The sequence below is a fragment of the Martes martes genome (genome assembly GCF_963455335.1).
Source record: "Martes martes genome assembly, chromosome: 4".
NCBI classification, from domain to species: Eukaryota; Metazoa; Chordata; class Mammalia; order Carnivora; family Mustelidae; genus Martes; species Martes martes.
Window position 1 is genome coordinate 172602983 of NC_137891.1, and position 21175 is coordinate 172624157.

The 21175-nt window shown below is 55.3% G+C and overlaps 1 protein-coding gene across 3 annotated transcripts in view; it reads right to left on the reverse strand.

The window, feature by feature from the left end:
- Window positions 1-21175, reverse strand: part of MAN1C1 (mannosidase alpha class 1C member 1) — a 137665-nt gene that overhangs the window by 20876 nt on the left and 95614 nt on the right. For all 3 annotated transcript variants that reach the window (XM_080803192.1, XM_080803191.1, XM_080803190.1), the window contains exons 3-6: window positions 15132-15247; window positions 13161-13241; window positions 7352-7446; window positions 2322-2448 (exon numbers count right to left, since the gene is read on the reverse strand). In XM_080803192.1, coding sequence (XP_080659318.1) covers window positions 2322-2448; window positions 7352-7446; window positions 13161-13241; window positions 15132-15247 — 419 coding nt within the window. The remainder of the gene's footprint in view (window positions 1-2321; window positions 2449-7351; window positions 7447-13160; window positions 13242-15131; window positions 15248-21175) is intronic.

A 21175-nucleotide genomic window follows, 5' to 3' on the forward strand; every position in this document is an offset into this window, starting at 1 on the left:
CCGGAGTTTCAGCGGCCTGCCCCTGGTCAGAGTTCGTAAGTGGCAGAGCCAGGACACGAGGCAGGGCTCGTGTGGCTGGCCACACGGAGTAGCCCTTGTGTGCGACACGGGTCAGGTCGGGGACCGTGCGGTAACACGCGGCAGAGGCTGTCCGGCTGGAGCAGGAAGAAGCTAGATTTGCAACCTCTGGAGCTACAAAGGGCGAGAAGAGGGAAGGCTTTATCCCTTGGGGTCTGCTCTCTGGCAGGACACATAATCCTTCCGGCACAGAATCCTCGAGAACAGCAAAGCCCTCAGGGACAGTACTGTACCATGCTTGTGGATTTATCTACAAGGCGAGGAGCAGGGAGAGCAGCCTTTCAGCTGTCAGACCTTTCTTTCCAGGGAACGGCACTTTGCTTTACCACACGAGATTTCATATCCATTTATGTTAACGGAGTCCATTATAGGGGACAGGAATGTGCTTGTACCTGAGTTATTCTCGACTGTCCTGGTGGTGAGCAGTGAAGCAGGCTAAATTAGCTCCCCTGGAGGGTACGGGTGCTTCTAGAATTTGGGCCAATTTGTTGACTGCCAATAATTGCCTCTGTGGGAGGCATGATTGGGGGATGAAAATAGCCAGAGAATATAAATGTAGAGGGAGACAGAGAGACAGGCAGATGGACTCGAGGGGGAAAGCCTGAAGCCTGCTATATACTAATCTGGTCTTCAAAGAACGTGGGCTTTGGAGTCAGAAAGTCCTGGGCTTGGATCCTTATCACTTACCAGCTGGATGACCAGAACAAGCGACTGAACCTCTCTCAGTTTCCTCCTCTGTAAAATGCGGGTAACAAGAAGACCCCCCTCAGGGTCTGGAGGAGTGGATAGAAACACTATGAAGGTACCCGACACATAGTAAGTGCTGGGGCGGTGGTGGCAAGTTTGTCCAGACTAACCAGGGACTAGAGTGAGCTCTCTGTCCCGCTCCAGCGTGAGCCAGTCACAACCTTCCCAGTGGAGTCTGACTCAAGAGCAAAGGAAATGGGGAGGCTGGGGGAGGGAAGGCTTGGAGGTAGGAAAACGGATCAGCAAATAAGACCCATCAGGAAGTGGGATGGAACTTCTTTCACGAACTTGCAAGGCGGCGTGTCACAGGGTGCCAGGGTCCTCCCAGTACAGGCTCTGAAGGCAGGTCTAACGTGACAAGCTATTTAAGGGGGGGGTAGTGAACCCCAACACAGAGGAAGTGATCAAGGGGCTGAAAAGCTCTTCTTGAGCTTCCCAAGAATGTTCAGGGACAGTCCCATACTGAATAAGCAGTGCTCTTAAATCTGGCATCAAAAAGCACAGGGGTGCTTATTAAAAAATGCAGATTCCCAGGCCTGGGTGACGCCCGGAGATGTGTTTCCTCTAGGCTCGCAGGGTGATGTTGGAGGCTGTCTGGTGGACACACGACTGGGAGCCGCTGGGTAGAGGTGTGAACCTATGATCTCCCAGCTCCTTTGGCACCCCAAAAGTCTAACCTTCAGAGAAGGGAAGGCTTTGGGAGGGGAGACGCCTCCAAAGGGATATTCCCGGAGGCAGGACTTTAGCTCCTTAGGCAGGACTCAGGGAGGGACAGCTGCTGGTGGAGCCCAAGCGCCCTCTGAGGGTCTGTGTGAACCCTTCCCTTCCTGGGGTTTAGTGTTAGACCCAAGGAGACACTTCTAGACGGTGCGGACTGCCACAGGCCATCACGTGGAGGAACCCCTTCTTCCGGAGGGCTTCACAGAGGGGCAGGAGCGGGCAGCTGTCAGGCGGGCTGACAGCCTGGAGGCCAGCTCTCAGCACCCCTTGTGGCCCGAGCCAGCCTGGTAACAAACAGGAAGGGCAGACGTGTGCCTCTGCCGTGGAGTGCAATCGCTTTGCCAGCCTGCTGACAACGTGAGTTAGGCAGGCATCTGGAAGGAGAAGGCAGCAGATCGCACATGAAAAAGTTAACTGTCTCTGGAAAGGGGCCTTCTGCACCCGGTGGCCAATTCCTGCCAACGGGAGCGGGTGCCTGGATTTCAGTTCATGCACTCTCTCCCGATTCCACATGTGCGTGGCTGCCGCCCAAGCTGACGGCCCCGGTAACCTCGCTGGCAGCCTCATCTCCTCCCTGCCCTGGCAGAACCCTGATGACTCCCTGCGCGCACCTTCCTGCCACCTGGCTTTGGGCATGCACGCGCAGGGCTCCCGCAGGCAGCAACGGTATTATCGGTATTATCGGTGACCAGAGGCCCCCCTGCTGGTTGGGAACCTGCTGAGTGGGGAGAAGAGGGAGGAGCCATTGGGGGTGGGGGAGCTGGGAGAACACTTGCCTTTTCTGCGAAGACCTGGTTGCCAGAGAGCTCCGTCAGGTGTAAGAACTCCAGGTGCAGGGACCCGAACTCGGCCAGGATGCTGCTGCTCCCGGCCATGGCCCAGCCCCAGCTCCTGTTGGAGCCACTGTGAAAAGACAGAAGCGCCCCTGTCAGCCTGCTGCTGCTGGGGCTGGCTCCCCTGCTGAGAGTAATGTGGTGGGGGGGGACTGCTCAGTCGTGGGGGGCACCCGCTCACCAGGCCCTGTCCTGGGAGCTCCCATCATCTGATCTCCGTTACTCCATCCTGGGAGTCAGTACCAGTAACAGCCCCAGTTGCTGATGAAGACACGGATGTCCGTGAACCGACTTGCTGGAGGGGATCTGAACCTAGCTAGGCCTGTCTACCGGCACTATTCTTTGTTTCTATCATCAACCAGCCCCTGGGAGATGTGTGGGCTCAAGGACGGGGGCAGAGCTGCCTTGGTGGCCAAGATCGGGCACCCAACTTACGCTAAATTTATAAGTGATATGGACAATGCTGTCAGGGACGATAAAGACCCTGTGGGACGCTTTCTGTCCTCTGGCTGAAGGCCATCTGGCCGCTACAGTCTGTGGTGCTGTGTGTGGGGGGTACACTGCTGTGGCTGGGGTCGGGACAGGGGCAGATGAAAAGCAGGGACCCCACCTTCTTCCTGCCTCCACCTCTTTGGGTATTTCCCTCAGTTGGGGGCAGGTGGGGAGGGATGGGCTGCACAGAGAGGGGAGACTTGGCTCGAGGATAAAAAATAAAACAGCATCATTCATCCCAATACATGAAGAGGAAACGGAGGCTCAGAGAGGGAAGTAAGTTATCAGGAAGGTCGAAGCTGGTAGATGGTGGAGGCCAGATTCAGACTGGGCTCCGCACATCCCCTAATGGTCTCCCACCCAGATGGCCCCACACCCACCCAGAGGGAAGGGGAAGGTGTCCCCTCTCTGTCCCTCTTCCCCTCAGGCCAAGTGCGACTTCTCTCTCCAGCTATCTCAGTGGGAGCTGTGGGTACCCACAGAGGGTTTCCTGAAAAATGGATGCTTCCTGCCCTCGAAGAGATATTCAAGGTCAAAACAGCCACTAATCAGCTAGCTGTCTTTTGTTCTCGGTTTCCCCCACATGAGCCTCTCCTTCCTCTCCCTCCCTCCTTCCCTAGTGGGCTCCCTGCAGGGGGGCCAGCCTGGCAGACACGCAGACCAGGGCTGGACAGCAGCGGGCAGTGGGTGGGCGCCTTCCCTCTCCTGCTTGTCTTCAAATGCCGGCTCCCGCGGCGCCCAGCCTGGGCGACTTCAGGCAGGTCGGCTGATCTCTCTCGCCCTCAGTTTCCTCATCTGTTAAATGACAGTACCCACACCTCACAGAGCTATCGGGAGGTATAAATTAGGCATGTAATTACTGTCATTTTTCACATTAGGTAATTACACACATATAAATCATGTGTTTATAGTTTATTAAAATTATTGAGTTCCTGAGTTCCTGATGGGTGCCAGACATTATAGTGTCTTATTTTATCTTCACATCTTCACAACTTCGGAGGTGAATACCACGATTCTTATTTCATAGGTGAGGATGCTCAGACTCAGAGAGGGGAAGACACTCCTCCAAGATCACACAGCAAGGAACAGAACTGGTAGAGCTGAATCCAAATCCAAATCCTAAGTACTCTATGCCCCAAATGCACCTGTTCTGGGCGGCATCCAGAGACCAGCAGGGCTTCTGATCGGCCCCACAGAAGGGGAGAGAACGCCCACAACGCCCCTCCCCAGCATGGCAGAAGCTCCCACGGGTACATGTATGTCTGTATGTGTGCTCCTGTGTACGGTACAGTTGTGAACGTCGGAGCCGGACAGACCTGGCTAATTCTAACCTCACTCCATGGCTGTGTGACCTTGGGTGAGCAACCTCACCTCTCTCTGCCTCAGTGCCTTCCCTGGTGAAACGGAGTCCTTGTGCTCACTGTGAGGTTGAAGAGAGAGAATCCAGATCACATGTTCACATGGTGTGTGGTGCACAGTGAATGCTCCAGAAACACGAGCAATTACTAAGATGTGGCTATCTGTGTGTGGTGGGAGCGTGTCTACACAAATGCATGTTTGTGTGGGAGTGTGTGGTGGCGAGAGTGTGTGACACAGGTGAACCTGTGTATCTCGGCCTGCTGATTTGGGTGGGTGGCAGCCGAGTGCGTCTGTTTGTGTGTCTGTGTGTGTGACAGATTAATCCTTGGACTGGACACTGCCACTCTCTCAGATTCAGTGGTCCCTGCAGGTCAAGGGTCACAGCTGTCCCCGCCTCTGCCTCCCAGATGGGAGGAGCAGTCAGGCTCACTTTGGGGTAGGGCCTCGTTACCCATCCCTCCTGCTGGGACCTGGGCCGGCCCTCCCTCCTGGAGGGCCCCGGGCTGGGTGGCGGTGTGCAGCCCAGCTCCCACCAGCAGCCCCCCTCTGTAAAGAGCAAACTCAGCGCCCCATCGGCTATAAACATCCCTGACATTCCCCCGGCTGGAACAGGGAGGCGTTTTTTTAGCAACAGACTCTCTTACCCAGAAAATGAAAGGGAGGCGTTGCCAGGAAATATGCATATACATACATATGTATACAGCACCCGCAGCAGGCAAATAGCCTAAAAATAAATGCATTTTCTTAATCAGAAATGTCAGGATCTGTGTCGCAGCCGGTCTGGGCTCTGAGGGACCAGGGTAAGGCAGACAGCCAGCACAGGGCCACACACAGACGCAGACTCGGGAAGGAGGGCTGAGCTGAGGTCCTCTCCCAGACTCCAGGCAGTGAGGACCAAGAAGCTAGCCCTGGGACAGAGAGCCACAAAGACAGCGAGTTTGTGCCTCCGCTCCTTGACAGCTGTGTCTGTGTTTCTCCAGGATCAGTGTTTGTGGGACAAGAATCTGAGCAGTGATCCAAACGTCCAGCTCTGAGAAGTCAACCCTAGCATGGAGAATGGGATTTGAATGGCTCCAGGGGCCCCCTGTGGCCTATGGTGAGACTTATGTGAGGCCGCACCCCAGGAATGCTCTTGGACCACAGAGACAGTAAGGGACGGGACCGAGCAGGCAAGTCCCCTCTCCTCTGTGAGGCTCCATGCGGGCCGACCTGAAGAGTGGAACCTGCCCAGGACCGCAAGGAAGCCGAGGCAGAGGCACCGAGGCGCTTGACCAGAGCCTAGGATCCCTGCTTCCCTCCCAGGCCGCTGGCGGGGGGGAGGGTGGGGGGCGCCGCTGGTGGATGGAGAGTCCTGAGGGAAGACGTCACTTCAGGAGATGGACTGGGGAAGTCTGGTGAGATGGAAATACTACAACCTTCCCCCCAGACTTGGGGTTGCAGGAGAGCTTCCAGAACAGCCCCGGGGAGCTCATGGGTGCCTTCGGCAACATCTCCCAGGGATCTGCTCCTGAGACACAGGGGCGGCAGGGCTCCTGTCCCAGGGACGGCCAGTCAGGCCCTAAGAGTAGAGCTTTCAATCTCTGACCAAATGGGCTTAAATCATATCCCCAGTTACCTAGTCGCTATAAGACTTTGGGCAAGTTAGTCGACGTCTCTGCGACTGTTTGAGTAATGGGGATACTATAAATATCTACCCTCAAAGGGTTGCTGTGAGGAGTACTTGGTGAGGCAACATCCGGAAACCCTTAGCACAATGCCGGGCACGTGGACTTGCTCAGTAAGCGGCCGGCCCAGCCGCATGGCCGATCTCTTATCCTGCACACAGTCCCGAACACGGATATTTGCTGAAGGAAGGAGCAAAGACTTAGACACGGATCCTGCCCTCAGGAAGCTCCCAGGCCGGCAGGAAACACGAAGAGGCATGTGCCGAGGCCATAAGGAGACAGATAAATTGTCTGGAGGCCAGGAGAGGCTTCTGGTTTTCGTGGCCCAGATGGGAGGGCAGCTGGCTTTTGGCGGCCAGGGAAGCTGTGAGAGGAAGGCGACCAGTGGAAGAACAGAGTGAGGAAAGGCAAGACAATGGGGGCACCGGGGGTCCCCAGGAGCAAGACTCGTGCTCATAAAGATTCATCCATCATTAAGCTGGCTGGCCATTAGTCCTCTTGACTCTGACCCCACCCCTTCCCCTCTCTGGGTCTCAGTCACCGCATCTGGACAACGGGTGGATATAAACACACTCCCATCCCTGTGAGAGGGAAGGGCAGCCTCATGGTGGGTAGTTAAGCACCCCCAGGCATTGGGGCTGGACCCAGCCCCAGACCCGGCTCTACCCTTCTCTCATTGCATGGCCCAGGGTCCCTTCCACTCTAACATTCTGTGACTTAGTGGCTACCCAGAAAGTCTTTAGTTCACACACTGGATTAAGCAATAGATCAGGAAGGAAAATCATGGAAGCAGCCAATAAGAATCAATGTTTCAAAACCAAGTCAGTAGAAAGAAGCATTACTGGTGGTTTCCTTGATTAATGGAACCATGAAGGAGTCTTCTCTGTGGTATAATCCGTATTTTCTGCAATGAAAACTCATTATTTTTAAAGAGGGGGTAATTCCAATAAGTATTATTAAAAATGGATTTGGAAGTCCAGGTTGTGCCCAGGAATGGCCAGCTACTGGCTTATGTGACCCGACTAGGGCATTTCTTCCTTGGAGTCCAAGCTTCTGGGTTCTGACACTGGGTTCCTGAGATCCAGCCCAGGGGTCCCTCTGCTCAGGGTCTTGAGACCCCCCTAGCAGTTTGGGGTACCTCCTCGTGGCGGGAGCATGGGATGTGCCTACTGGCTCCTGAACCTAGCTGGGCATACCTGTAGGTCTGTGAGTCAAGGCAGTGTTAGGGGACAATCACAGACCAGCTGCCCCCTCCCCACCTAGGGAAGATCGGGCCTTAGGAATCCTAAGCCCCAGGTTTGGTGACAAGCATCAGCCCTGGAGAGCCCTCGGCTAAGGCTAGTCTCTGCTGTGCCGCTGACTCGCTATGATTCCCACGGCGGGTCCTGTCCTCTCCGTGCCTCAGTTTCCTCACAGATGCACCCAAAGCCACAAGCAGGAAACCAGAAGATGGCCTACCTTTTGAAGTTCACAACACCTTTTGGGATACCCGTGGGGGTGTTGAAGGCCGGCAGAAGCTTCTCTCCCAGCTTGATGGCCTTCACTCGGAACACCTGTAAAGGAAGCAGCACGGGCACCGTGAATGGGTCTGGGTGGGCGCCCTCCTGCCGGCAGAGGGGCCCAGGAGCTGTGAGCTGGGGGGTGGGTGGGAGGCTCGGGTTCCAGTCCTTGCCTCACCGTGCCACTGCTGGGAGCTTCTCTGCAAAGTGCTGCCGCCCCGTGTACAAAACCAGGGGCAGGGCCTTTCCCCCTTGACATTGTGAATCTTCCCATCATTCCCATTTTACAGACGGGAAGGAGCAGAGAAGGTGAACAGTTAAACTACTGACATGGGGGCCAAGAAGCCGTAAGGAGGCCCCAGGCCTCAGGGCCCCGCTGGAGGCTCTGACCCCCTCACACTCTTCTTCTAATTCAGAAGCACCTGTGACCTTCTGATGCCTCAGTTTCCCTCTTAGGAATCTATTCTAAGGAAATAAGTAATCAAGGATGTTGTAAAGATTGAACTTAAGGGCTATTTATTCCAGCATTGTTTATAATAGTGGAAAAACGATGAGATTCTAAAATCAAACAATATGGAAGTGGTTAAATTGGGACTTATCCATGCAACAGAAGACCAGGCAGCCACTGGAATGATGTAGTCGATTACTTCATAACAAAGAAAGGGCTTGTAGCTTATGAAAAGAAAAGTATAATTTGAAATAATGTAATTCAACTTTAGTAAAAATTACATGCACACGGATGCGTGAGGAAAGGCTGGGAGGGAAATACACCAAAATATTAACAATGCTCGCCTAGGGGTGCAGGGTAGGCTCACGGAGGAATTTTCTTCCTTTGGCTTATCTCTCTTTCTGTGCTATTTTTAATAATAAAAGCAAGCCCACAGTAAATATTATTTATTTTTTATAACGTGAGATGTAAGTTCCTTAGCAACTGCTCCGGGTGGAACAACACGTTTCCTTTCGCTTCCGAGCTCGAGGCCGATCCAGTCTACCGACCTCCCGCGTGCGGCAAAACCAAGTCTTCTTGGGTCCCCGGGCTCCAGTATGGGCCCCTGAACAGCTCAGGCAGCTGCGGAGGGCCTGAAGTGGGGAGTTTGCAGGGCTAGCTGGGACGAGGCAGCGGGGCCTCTGAGGGCAGCTGTGCCTCCTGCCTGGGAGGGGAGAGGTGGGAAGGGAAGAACTACACCAGGGGCCTGGCAGGGATGGGCAGGAGAAGAGGACAGTGTCCCGCGCCAGACAGTGGGTCCCAGGAGTGGGCACAGGGGCCACCCACATCAGAGTCCTGGCGGGAGTTTCTCTAGAATCCAGATTCCAAAGCCGTGGCCCAGAAGCCACCGGTTTAGCAGCAACAAAGGGCTCTCATCTGAGGCTCCTGGTAGTGTCGCTTGGCCCCCGGGAGGCTGCGCAGTGCAGTGCAGAGGAACCGACTTGCATCTGAACCCACTCGGGGCAGCTGATTGGCTGCCGTCTGCCCTGAGGACTGCAAGCTGTGTCTTCTTAATGCTCTTAGGAATTTCCACATCTCCACCTTTGGAAAGCCTGTCGCTGGCGGGCACTGCAGGGTCTCAACCCCACCAGGAAGGATGCTGAGTGAGTGTGTGTGGACCAGAGGGGTACCACCGGCAAAAGAAGAACATGAGTCTACTTATTCTCTTGGAAGTGAGTAGGTGTGGAACAGATTCTGAACCCAATTCCACTCTGTGTGTGTGGGGGGGGGTGTTTCCCTATACCAGCAAGCAATTCGCCAGACACCAGCTGGGTGCCCTACAATTCAACTCAGTTCTGACACTATCTTCCTGGAGACAGCATCAGTTTCCACAGTTTGAGGACTGAGTCCTATGAGACTGCCACACCCCTCCCACCACCCCACCCCTCCAGACACCAGTCCTAAGTCCAACCTGTTACCTGTGCTTCTGCACACCGTCTCTAAGTCCGAGGTTCTCACCAACCCCTCTGTGGGTTTGATTAATTTGCTAGAGTGCTTCACAGAACTCAGGAAACATTTTTACTTACTGGTTTATTATAAAAGGATGTAGCCCAGGAACAGCCAGACAGAAGAGATGCTTAGCGCAAGGTCTGGGGAGAGGGCACAGAGCCTCCTTGCTTTCTCTAGGACTGGAGCTTTCCCCAAATCTGCCGGTGCTCAGCTACCCTGGAAGCTCCATGGCCCAGTTCCTTTTTGGGGTTTTATGAAGGTTTCATGACATGGGCACGGCTAATTAGGCCACTGCCAGTTGGCTCCTGATTCAACCTCCTGGCTCTCTCCCGTCCCTTGGAAGTCAGGGCACGGGACTGAATATAACTACCCTCTCACCTTCTGGTTGATTCTCCTGGCAGCGAGCCTCTATTCTCAGGTGGGGTCCAAGAGTCACCCAATTTACATAACAAAAGACACAATGATTGCTCTCAGTGCTTAGGAAATTCCAAGGGTTTTAGGAGCTCTGCCAGAAATGGGATGAAGACCAAAAACATATTACTTATTATAAATCACAATGTATCACTATGCCAGGCGTCTTCTCTACGGGACCCTCAGTCCCCAACAGCCTTGTGGGCAGGGTGTTGACCACTCTGAGGATGACACAACCGAGACTCAGAGAAGCAATTTGCCCAAGGTTGTGGAGCTGGGAAGTGACATGAGCTGCCTGCCTTTCCAACACTGAGAGATGCGGCCGCGGGCAGCCATGGTAAGCCACAGTCAGGGGCCCAGAGGTTCCAGAACAGAGGAGAGAGAAACTAGCAAGAAGTATATTCTGCAGAGCGAAAGTTCTCCAGGCTGGGAGTCAGAGCCTGGGTTCAGATCTTCCCACTTGGCAGCTGTGTGACCTTAGGGTCTCTGACCCTTGTGTGCACAATGGAACGGCTCATGTGCCTTTGATGCTTCTTGGCATTCTAGAACTCAAGTGAGAGGAGGTACATAAGGGAACGTGCTGCATGAACTGTAGAGAGCTGGGCAAACGTCACCTGGTGTAACTGTCACCATGCTTGCCATTCTCAGGGGCATCCGGTAGGGCTGGCCTACCCAGCAGGGGAGGTGACTCCCTTAGGCTCCCCCTGCTGCAAGGACAGGCCTCAGCCCAAGAGGGATCTGGGGTCTCAGGCACCATTCCACAAATACTCATGGGAAATCTGAAGAATGGAAAGGCTCAGCCACAGGCACCCACTGTGTGCGAGACAGAGGACAGAAAGGTGGTGGCAAGTGGGGACACCGGGCCGGGCTACATGGGGGCTATAACCCAGGCCTGTGGCAGAAAGGCCACGGGGTCAGGCACCCACTCACCTCAGCCCTCAGGGAACGTGACCTGATCGAGTTCCTTCTAAGTCTCAGTTCCCACATCTCCAAGTAGGCAAAGACCCTCACCCCATGGGGTGTTTGGGGGCCAGTGAGACGGGACACATCAGGTATGATCTCTGCCATGCGGAGGTGCTAAGGACAGAGAGGGACCAGCAGGGCGTGGCTAGAGGACAGGGTTGTGCCCACAACCTCAGGAGCCTGCCTGCTCAGGGGTTCTGAGCTGAGTGGGTCTTAGTGGCCTAGTTCTAAATCACAGGCTCTCCTGTCCTCCTGTCCACACCCCAGTGTCCAGTCTGCATCCCAGTCAGTCAGACTGATGACCCTTCTAGTGACACAGGGGAACCGAAGTGACCCCACGAAGGACTGCTTTTTACGGTCCCTTACCTGCCTCGGCCCATGCAAGCTCCTGCACCCCGGCCTTACACCTGCCTCATCCTTGTAAGGATCAAGGAGCGAATGATTTCTTTGGAATCTTCCAGTGCAGGAGATACCATCCAAGGACTGTCCGGGCAAGAATGACCAGGCAAGGCTGCCTTGTGCATATCCTAGACACTGACACCAGACATCTCGATGTCAAGACCCCCTGGCACCGAGGAATAAGTGACTTATGGAGGGCACCTGGACCCTGTCCTTGCTCTGACCAGTTCCTAGATGCTAAGAGGACATGGACATCAGACCATAATCCTCAATAAAGACTGCAGATCCTAAGCAAAGAAGAGACTCATTCTCCTTTTCCTTTCCGAGTCTCCCAGATGCTCTGTCTGTACCCTCCCTCTCTCTGTGTCTTCAATAAACTCAGTTCTCACTTCCTCTTGGCTCACGTTTCACTTCTATCCTGCATGAAGCCAAGGACCACCCCAGGGGACCACCCCTCCTCTGTCCTCAGACCCAGCCAGATTACATCACTAACCAAGGCCTCAAACAAGTTATCAGAATCACAGAAACTCTAAGAGGAGGGAGGGGGAGGGTCGAGCATCAGAACTGAGGGACGCCAATGCCCCCCGCAAATCATTGGCCTCCAGACTGACCCCTGTGAGCCCGGTCGCCACATCCTGTGGCCACCTCCCAGAGCCATGAGCGGCAGAGAGGCTGGGCAAGTACCTAGAAGAACACGGTGCCTTTCTCTGCTCCATGTCACTTTCCTGTTCTTGGGTTTTCAAATGAAATTCAGGCTTCATTTGGCTCAAAGCCAAGGGCTCCCAACTACAATTACTTGGGGACAAATTGGTCCAAGTGGTAATCTCTGCCGAGGAGATGAGGCCCGAGGGAGAGGCCTGAAGCAGCTGGGGAGGGAGAGCAGGCACATGATGCTTCTGAGCCCCTGGCTGCAGAAATGACCTCCGCAGACAACAGCACTGGGGCTTAGCGGGGATTTTTCTGCGTCCCCCAGCCACAGGGAGTGGGGATGATGTTAATCTCGGGGTGGACAGAGCAGGGAGAAGTGCAGGGAAGGGAAAGAGCTAAAGCCCAGGCATCCAGCCCTAGCAGGGATTGTGCTGAGCAGCGCGGCCCTCTGGGTAACAGGGAGCACAACAGTGGATGACCCAGGTCCTGGGGACTTGGCCAACCTCGTGTACAGATACTTGGGCTGCGTTTTCATGGGAGGTGACGAGGGAAAGAAGAGCCTCCCATTTCTACAGAGCTCTGTGGTTTTCCCAAAATTCTCTTGCAGCCTGGAGAATACCGGCTTTGGAGCTGGTCAGCTCAGGGTCAAACCTTATCTCTCTCCTGTCCCATTTCACGAGGTTTCTGAGCCGATTCCCATGGTGGAGAAGGAAGCGAGGCCCAGGGGTGGGAGAGGACTTGCTCAAGGTCACAGGCAGGTCTGGTGTGCGGATAAGACCCAGGTTTTCTGACTTTGTGCCCAGGGCTCTGCCTTCTCCCCACACTTTTCAGCCCTTCCGCTGGAAGCCGAGGCAGCTCGCCTGGGGCCTGAGGCCTTGCACTCAGGGCATGTGACCAGCAGTGGCTGCCCATCTCCCGTTGCCGCTGGAGACCTGGAGTGGTGTCTAGCCGCTGGCTGGCTCAGGAGGGGAGCAGAGGGGTGGCGGTGGAGGACAAGAGGCGCCCACAGGTGGAAATCATGAAACAATGGTCTTGGCTTCCTCCATCCTGAAAACCAACACCTACAAAAACCAGTCCAGCAGCTCTACAAGCCCCGGCTGAGCCCAGAGCCTGCTGGGTGCTGTGCGAGGAGCTGCGTGGATGGTGTCAAGAGACTAGTCACCGTCCTTAGGGAATTTACTACCAACTGTGGGAGCCAGTGGGGCTCACCTGGGCAGCAGAACAGAACCATCAGACAGACGAGGAGGAAGGGCCAGCAGGTGGCCCCGTGGAGGTTGGGTGGACCCAGGTGGCCCCGGGCAAATCCCCTTGAATCCCTGTTTCCTCACTGGGGAAATGAGGGAGTGAGATCAGATGTTCTCCCAAGTTTTCTCACACCTGAATGGTTGAGGGGCCTCAAAGGTCAACTTACCTCTTCTCCTGTCAGGTAGAAGGCGGAGAGGAGGCCTCCGATATACCGGATGTTCACCTCAAACAGGGATGCTTCTCCACTCTGCAAGGCAGTGGGAGAGAGAAGGGGAGAGCGGTGGGGGGGGGGGGGTAGGGAGGGAGACACTTGTGAGATGCCTGCTGGGCTCCAGGGGAGAGTCAGACCCTTGAGACAGGCCACTCTGGCCCCAGCCCCCGGACTCCACTGGTCTGGCCACCGTTGTGCTGGCTCCGAGGCCTCACCTGACAGTCCAGGCTGTGCTGGGCGGTGGTTTTCAGAGCAGAAGTTGAGAGGGATCAGCACCCGCAGGGCAAGCCACTACAGCACGTGGACAGCATTACGAATAAATGCTGGGTTTGGCTTCCTTCCCCAGCCCTGGCCCGAGGCCGCCCGAGCAAAGTTAGGCCTGGCGGCTCTCCAAGCGGCTCCAGAGGGTGGTGGGAGCTGCTGGCTAACGCCTAGCCTGAGGGGAGGCAAGTTCTTTAACCCAGCCATCCCCTTCCTGAGGGACCGTCCTAGCTTAGCAGGAGGGCAGGGAGACAGGGCCAGGGGAAGGTTCTCTGAGGAGGTTCTGGGGCAGATGGGACCAAGCTGAGGCTGAGAGGCCGCAGTGCCAGGCAGACACCTGCAGGTAAGCAGCACTTCTCAGCCTCTGGTCTGCAGCCCGAGGGCATGTCCACACTTGGCTTAATCCGCGTTTTCTTTCTTGGGTCTGGACTGCCAATCAGGGATGTTGGGGCATCATGCCAAGGACCAGCTCTAGGTTAAAATCCCACCTCAGCCTCTTACTTGGCTTTGGGATGTCAGGCAAGAGATGTCACTTTTCTCCGCTCAGGGTTCTTCATCCCAAGGTGTGTTGCTCTGAGGGGTACGGGGAAGATGCCCACCTGATGCCCCGCGTGGCTTCCCAGAGGTGCCCGCTATGACCTCCCCTGTGCCCAGTGCTCCCCATATCACAGTCTTACTGCCTACCACACACAATGACCATCCCTTCATGTGGGAGAGCTTTCCATTGAAAAAGAGCACCAAAAAGCCAGTCTCTCTTTCAGCATTGCTCCCGTTTTCCAGATGAGAAAGCCAAGGCTCAGAGAAGGGATATGACCCCATCTTGCCTTCTTCTGAGAACCCTCCCTAACCTGCTCCAGCCTGCTGGAAATGTCCCCAGGCTCCCCGGACCTGCTAGCAGCTGGCACCCTAGGTAGTTGCCGGACGCTCGTTCTTTCCCCCCCATCCACCAGGGGCCACGTGCACCCAGGAAGATACCCCTCCCTTCTCCCGCCTCGGCCTTTCTCCCATTCGGTATGGTAGGAAATGGGAGGATTCTAAGCTTCCTCACACAGACTTCCAGAGGCATCACATGCCTCAAAATGATGGTAATAATGAGGAGGAGGAGGACACCACCCTACCTCCATGTCAGACTTGACAGTGTAATTAGCTCTCCACGGTAGTTAACCTCACAACAAGCCTGTGAATTAGGCATTGTCATTGTCACGGTCATCCCGATGGCTCCCCATCCTCTCACCTACCTCTAGAGGGCAGCAGAGGATGGGGCGGGGCTCCAGGTTAGAGCCGCTCTGAGCAGATAAGCCACTTCTCCCTTCCAGAGTCACTTCCCCTGTTGCTGCTGTTCTGTGCGACAGATCCAGCCCTAGAAGTGACTTCCTGGGGACCTGGCACCCCGGGCAAGGGAGGAAGGGGTTCTTGGCTATCTTCCCACCCAGAGGAGAACAGGCTGTAGATACTCATGGGCTGGCCAGGGCTGGAGGAGTGCCCCACCTTGAGGCTGGTCTTAGGAGAGGACAAAGCAGACAGTGCCCGGAGCCCCACTTCCAGCACTGCTCTGCTGGACAGCTTGGGGCCAGGGTCTTTAGGTTTCTGAAGTGAGAGGATGGAGCTGGCCCCTGACTTTCCAGGCGCCTTTTGGCTCTAACACCCCAGAGGTCTCTGACTCACCACATTCAGGTGGAAGTTCTCTTCTACCCAGGCCTTGGCCTCCTGGAACTCCTCCTGCAGCTCCATGAGGTAGAGGGTGTCAAGGGAGTCAATGACAGTTGCCCCACTGAGGCCTCCTGTAGGCACAGAGATCGAAGGCATGACTCAGGCTCGTCCCTACCCTTTTCATCCCCAGCCGCACAAGCCCCCATTCCCCGGCCCCCTCTAAGTGCCTGGGCAGGCTCCAAGGCCAAGGCTGGCCCAGGCATGACCCAGGGAGACTCCACCAGTCTTCGAAGTGGGGGTCCAGGAGCAAGTGTGCCCCCTTCCGCCCACCTCAGGCTGCTTTCTGGGCAGTGGATCATGGGCAGCGGGCTGGGACACCAAGTTCACAGGCCGAACCACTCCCCAGACCTTCATCTACGAGTATCTGTCCACAAGTCAGCCATCAGTACCGGCCAGGCGCCCACCACTTTTCTGTGACATGGGGGAGACAGTGAACCGGCACTGGGTTTACACGATCTTAACAAGCTTGCCAGTCCTCTGACTTTTCAATGCCATTCTTTATTTTATTCTAAGACCAAAAAAAAAAAAAAAAGTTCACAAATATTTATCCAGGGAGGTATTTACTGAAGTACTATATACAATGGGAAGAGTTGGGGAAAAGCTCCAAATCCAACAATAGGGGATTAGTTACATAAATTGTGGCTCAAACATAAAATAGGACACGATGCAGCCATTCCTGCAGGTGAGGCAGACCCGTGTTTACTGGGGAAATATCCATGGGATCTGTTAAATTAAAAAAATGTAGGTTGCAGGAGCGCCTGGGTGGCTCAATCGTTAAGCAGCTGCCTTTGGCTCAGGTCATGATCCTGGGGTCCTGGGATCGAGTCCCGCATCCAGGCTGCCTGCTTGGTGGGGGGCCTGCTTCTCCCTCTGACCTTCCCCCTGCTTGTGTTCCCTCTCTCACTGTGTCTCTCTCTGTCAAATAAATAAATATTTTTTAAAAATGTAGGTTGCAAAAAAAAAAAAAAGAAGAAAAGCAGCACAGTATAATTTCTTTGTTGTATGCCGAATGTGGTGAGCTCACACAGAATTAAGTCTGGCAGCATGTGATTCAGTGGTCGCCTCCCAGTGCTGGGATTACAGGTGCCTTTTTACTTCTTCAGCTCATGGATTATTTTTACAACCAGAAATGTATTTCCATTTGAGAAAAAAAAAGTCCGGGCAAAGAAACCAAACAAATGCACAAAGCAAAGATTCTGCGGCCGGTCTAGGATGGGGAGTACAGAAAGCACAAGCTGTGAGACCTGGCCCCTGCCACTGGGCCTTAGACTCTTATCCTGGGAGTAAAGGCTGAGATAATGGTGCAAAATATCATAGCTTTCCACACCACGGACTGGGCAGGAGAGTGAAAAGGAAGACCTCCCCATGTGGCACAACCAGAGCCTGACTGCAGAGTATTGTGAAGGAGGAAAGGAGGGAGAAGGAGAGGTGCCTGGGGCCATCCGGAGGCCTTCCTGGAAGAGGTAGCTGCTTCCCATCAACTCCTTAAAACTACAGTTAGGAGTTATTTCCTTTAGAGACCAGCATGCAGCTTAAGAGGACTGACTGTTCCTTCAGTGTCCTCCTTGCAGAGGCTCCAAAGCAGTGAGAACCACAGGCTCCATCTTTCCCCAGCACGCTGAGCCCCTTTAGAGTCGGAAGCATGAGCCTGGGCTTTGCAAGCACACCTGCATTCAGAGTTAGCATCTAATCTCCTTAATTAGTGCTTCCCTAACTGCTTGCTTGTGTTAACTTTGCAGGCAGAGACTCCTGAAACCCAAACCACCACCTCTCTAGGCCGGGCAAGGTCTCATAAAGGGCATGGCCTGCAAAAGGATGGGAGGAGGTCAGGAGACACTGGGAGAAGGATAGGGCTGGAGGTTTCAGAATCCACTTCCGGAAGCAGGGGCTTCCCAATCCGGAGTCAGGCATCCCAGGACAGTTTCAGTATTAGGGTGGAAGTGAATTTCCAGAACGTCAACCCCTCCTACACTGAAGGATTGGTAGGAAAACACCCAAAGCCAAACAAAGTCGATCTCCCCTAGTCTGTGCTGGCTGCTTCCCCTGCGGGTGTCAAAGATCAAACACAGGAACGCTTTACGGTGAGGCAGAGGTGTGAGGCCCGGGAACACTGACATACCATGGATGCTGAGATGCGCCCGGCCATGGAGTGCCCACCTGGCGTCCATCCTCTTGGCTCTGAAGCTTATACCACAGGACCTCACACCTGATTTTTTAAGGGCCTAAAGGGATTTTTGAAGGCCCCACTGCCCTGTCCCTAAATTTCACAGAGGACCCCCAGAGGGGGTTGGGACATGCCTGGGATTAGACCAAAGAACCCAAGTTCTCTTATTTCCCTGTGAAAACAGTCGGATCTGATTGCTAACTGTGCCCCACCCCCCAAAGGGGCAGGAGGCCACTGTGACCTGAGAAGGATTGAAGAAAAGCCCAAGGCAACGGTGGCATGGCCCAGAGTATCTGATTTCCAAATCCTGTCCTGCGCTGCCTGGTGTTTTCACCCCATGGGCCCTCCTTGCATGGGCTGAGCGTGAGCCCGGAGGCCCGAGGGCCTAGGCTGGGGCAGGAAGGCAGCCAGGGCTCCTGGTGACCCGTTCTTCTTCCCAAGTGCTCCGGGGCCAGTGGCTGAGAAGGCAGATCACTGAGGGATTTATTGGCAGGGTTCCACTCTGCTCTCAGGTTCCTGCCTCTTCCCTCCGATGATCTCTCACCCCGGCCCACACCTACGTGTAGCTGGGCTGTGGGCCAGCGAGGCACTTATTGGAAAGCCTTTCATCCCAGGCCAGAGGTTACCCAGCGGCCAGGCTAGGCAAGAAAGAAGGCCCAGTCCTGAATTCAACTCTATCCGTACCTGCAGCCGGCCTGGGTCGGCTCCCCGGGGGGGAAAACACACACCCCTATTCAGTGAACAGGCACAGGGTTTCTATGCACAGAGCCAAAGGGGGACAAAAGTCAGGCAGCTGGCTTGGAAGCTCCACTAGGCTCGGCCCTAAGGCAGGTTCAGGTTGGCTCACTCTCCTACCTCCAGCTCTGAACCCCTGCTGTGCACAAAGGATCCCCCCCAGCCCCTGGCCCCTACCTGCCAGGCAGGAGGTGGGTTAAAAGAAAACAACCCTGGGTTCAAACCCCAGCTTGGGCCAGCAACACACCTGCTCTGACTGTCAAAGTTCTCATCTGTAAAGTGAGGGAAGACCACCGGGTTGGGTACTGGGGAGCCACTGCAGGTTCCTGAGCTGGGATAAACGCAGCACACGGGTGCCGGCCTTTCTGATACAGACACCTGTTCGTGCCTGGCACAGAATAAGCGCTCGATCAATCAGTTCATTGTTCTTATTCCCGGCATCCTGTAGCTTCTCTTGAAACACTGGCCCTTTCAGGAAGCTGTGGGTTCAAATTCTGATTCCATCGCGTACCAGCCGTGCACCCAGGCAAGTCACCGTACCTTTCTGAGTCTCACATTGCTCGTCTTCGAAATGGGGACAACAGTGGGACCTACTTCCTAAGGCCGCAGGGAGGGCTAAATGGGGTGGTGAATGGAAAGGAGCTGGCGCCGGGCTGGGTACGTATGAGCTTATTCCCCCAACCGCGTGGCCCTCCTTCCCCCACACTGGCCCTGAGCAGCCCCTCCACAGTCTTCTGGGGTCACCCAGGCCTTGGGGTCCTCTTGCATCACTGGTGCCTCCTGGGCCTACAGGGCAGTGTGGCATGACTGCTGCTTACAAAACCTTTGGCCCAAATGAAAGGAAAAGTGTCACCTGGGTCCCACCTGTGTCTGCCGCGGAAGCCAGTAATACCCCGATCTGGGTCTGCACCTGGCCTCTCAAAAGGTCTTCCTACCTCCAGGACTTCTCCCTTTCCCCTCAAATTCACCCTGCACACTGTTGCCTGACTTGTCTTCCCAAAACCGCATCCAACTGTGTCCCTCCTCAGCTCAGCAGCTGCAACAGCTTCCGAGTACCTGTGCGATAAGGGAGGGAGGGGTGAAGCTTCTGGGTCTGACGCTAAAGGGCCTGGCGGATCTCATCTCCCATCAAGCTGTGCTTCCTGGACATGAGCCACACCCTCCGGCCTCCACACCTTTGTACGAGTGCTCTCCTTCACCAAGGCAGCTGTCCTGTGCATCTGGGCATACTCAAAGCCCATGTGTTCTCAAAGGCCCACCTCCCCTTGGCAGCGTTCCCTGATTCCACCCAGCTAACCCTCTCCTGCTGAGAGAGCTCCCTATCATGTGCATGCTACTCCTGCCCTGCCAGCACTGTGGCCTTGGCTCACCTTCTAACTAACCACGAGCTCCTTGAGCTCAAGGGTCCCCACTGCCTCTCTGTCCCTCTTCAGCACCTTGTCTCCAAGCAGCCCCAAAGGCCAGAGCCCCCAGCTCAAGTGGGCCACTTGATAGCCCTGCCTTCTGTGACTCTTTGCAGACTGCTAGCAATAGCCTCCCCCACCCCACCTTCTCCTGGGCAACCTAGAGCCCACCTGGTGCCCTCCTGCCCAGGAAGCCACTGAGATCGCCACCCTGCGGCCTACATGAGGTTCTGCCTCCCCGACCCTCCTCTCCTGAGAAATCTTCACCAGCCCCTCCAGGCCCTCACTGTAGGCCTCTATTCTGTGCACCCCCATCTCCAGAACAAGGACTACCTCCCTGTCCCCACATCACAGAGGAATTGTCGATCTGTCCATTCGTAAGAGCAGGGCGCTGGTCTGCGTCAGATCTGTCTCTGGGCTCCAGCAACAGCTTCCAGTGAAAGCAGCCAGGGAGGGGGGCCTGGGTGGCTCAGTCAGTTGAGTGTCTGCCTTCGGCTCAGGTCAGGATCACAGGGTCCTGGGATCGAGCCCCACACTGGGATCCCTGCTTCTCCCTCTCCCTCTCCCACTGCTTGTGTTCCCTTTTTCGCTGTGTGTCTCTATCTCTCTCTGTCAAATAAATAAAATCTTTGAAAAGAAATAAAGAAAAGTGGGCAGAGGAAAGGCTGGGAGCAGGCTGGTCCATCCCTAACAGGTGCACGTACTCTCCCCAATGCTGCGCCTGCTCTGAGCTGACCTTGGCCTTCAGGACAACACTCTTCCTCTTGCCTTTCCTTCTAACCCTGTGACTGGGCCTGCCCAGTCCCCTCTGTGGGTCCCTCCTCTTCTCCAGACCTCTACGGATGGGCTCCGTGGTTGGTCCTTTTCTATTCTCTGCCCGCCCTCATTCCTTTAGGATTCAGTACCACCGGGCACGCTGGGGACTCCCGGATGTCCCCTCAAGCCCCAGCTTCCCCACTCCTATCACGACCGGGAGGTCACAGACAGCTCACATGTAACCCACTCCCCCACATCTGTTCCTCGACCACAGTGGTCAACGCCAAGCCCCTCCTTCCAGGAGCTGTGCCCCAGCCCTTGACTCCGCTCCACATTCCTAGTCCACTCATCCCATCCCACGGCGAATCCTGGTGGCTCTCTTCACAAGATTTCCAGACTCCACGCACTTCTCACCTCCTCTGTGCTCCCACCTTGGTCCAGCCACCTTCTTCTCTCTTGGATTTATTCCAAGAGCTTCCTAGCTGGCCCCTGGGCTTCTCCCCTTTCTCTCCCCACCCCCCACACCTCCATCTGTCTGTCCTCAACAGGGCAGCCAGAAGGACCCGTTGAAAATGCCAGTCCCAGCATGCTACTCCCCTTCTCAAAATCCTCCCATGGCTCCCATCAGACTCGGAGGCCCTGTGATCTGGCCCTGGCGTCCTCTCGGCCTCATCTCCCTCTCCCTTTCCCATTTCTCTTGCTCTGCCCTTGCTGCCTGCTGCTCCTGGAGCCCTCCGAGCCTGCTCTGTGTCAGGCCTTGGCAGTTGCTGTCACTCTGCCATAACAGCACCCCCGTCGCTTCGCCCTCACCTCCTTATTCTCCTCAGCACCTTCATCCCAGGGACGTTACACGTGGATCTGTGTCCTTGTTACTGTCTTCTCCTAAGAGAGCACAGGCCTCTGGAGGGGAGAGCCCTGTTTTGTTCACTGCTATCCTCCAC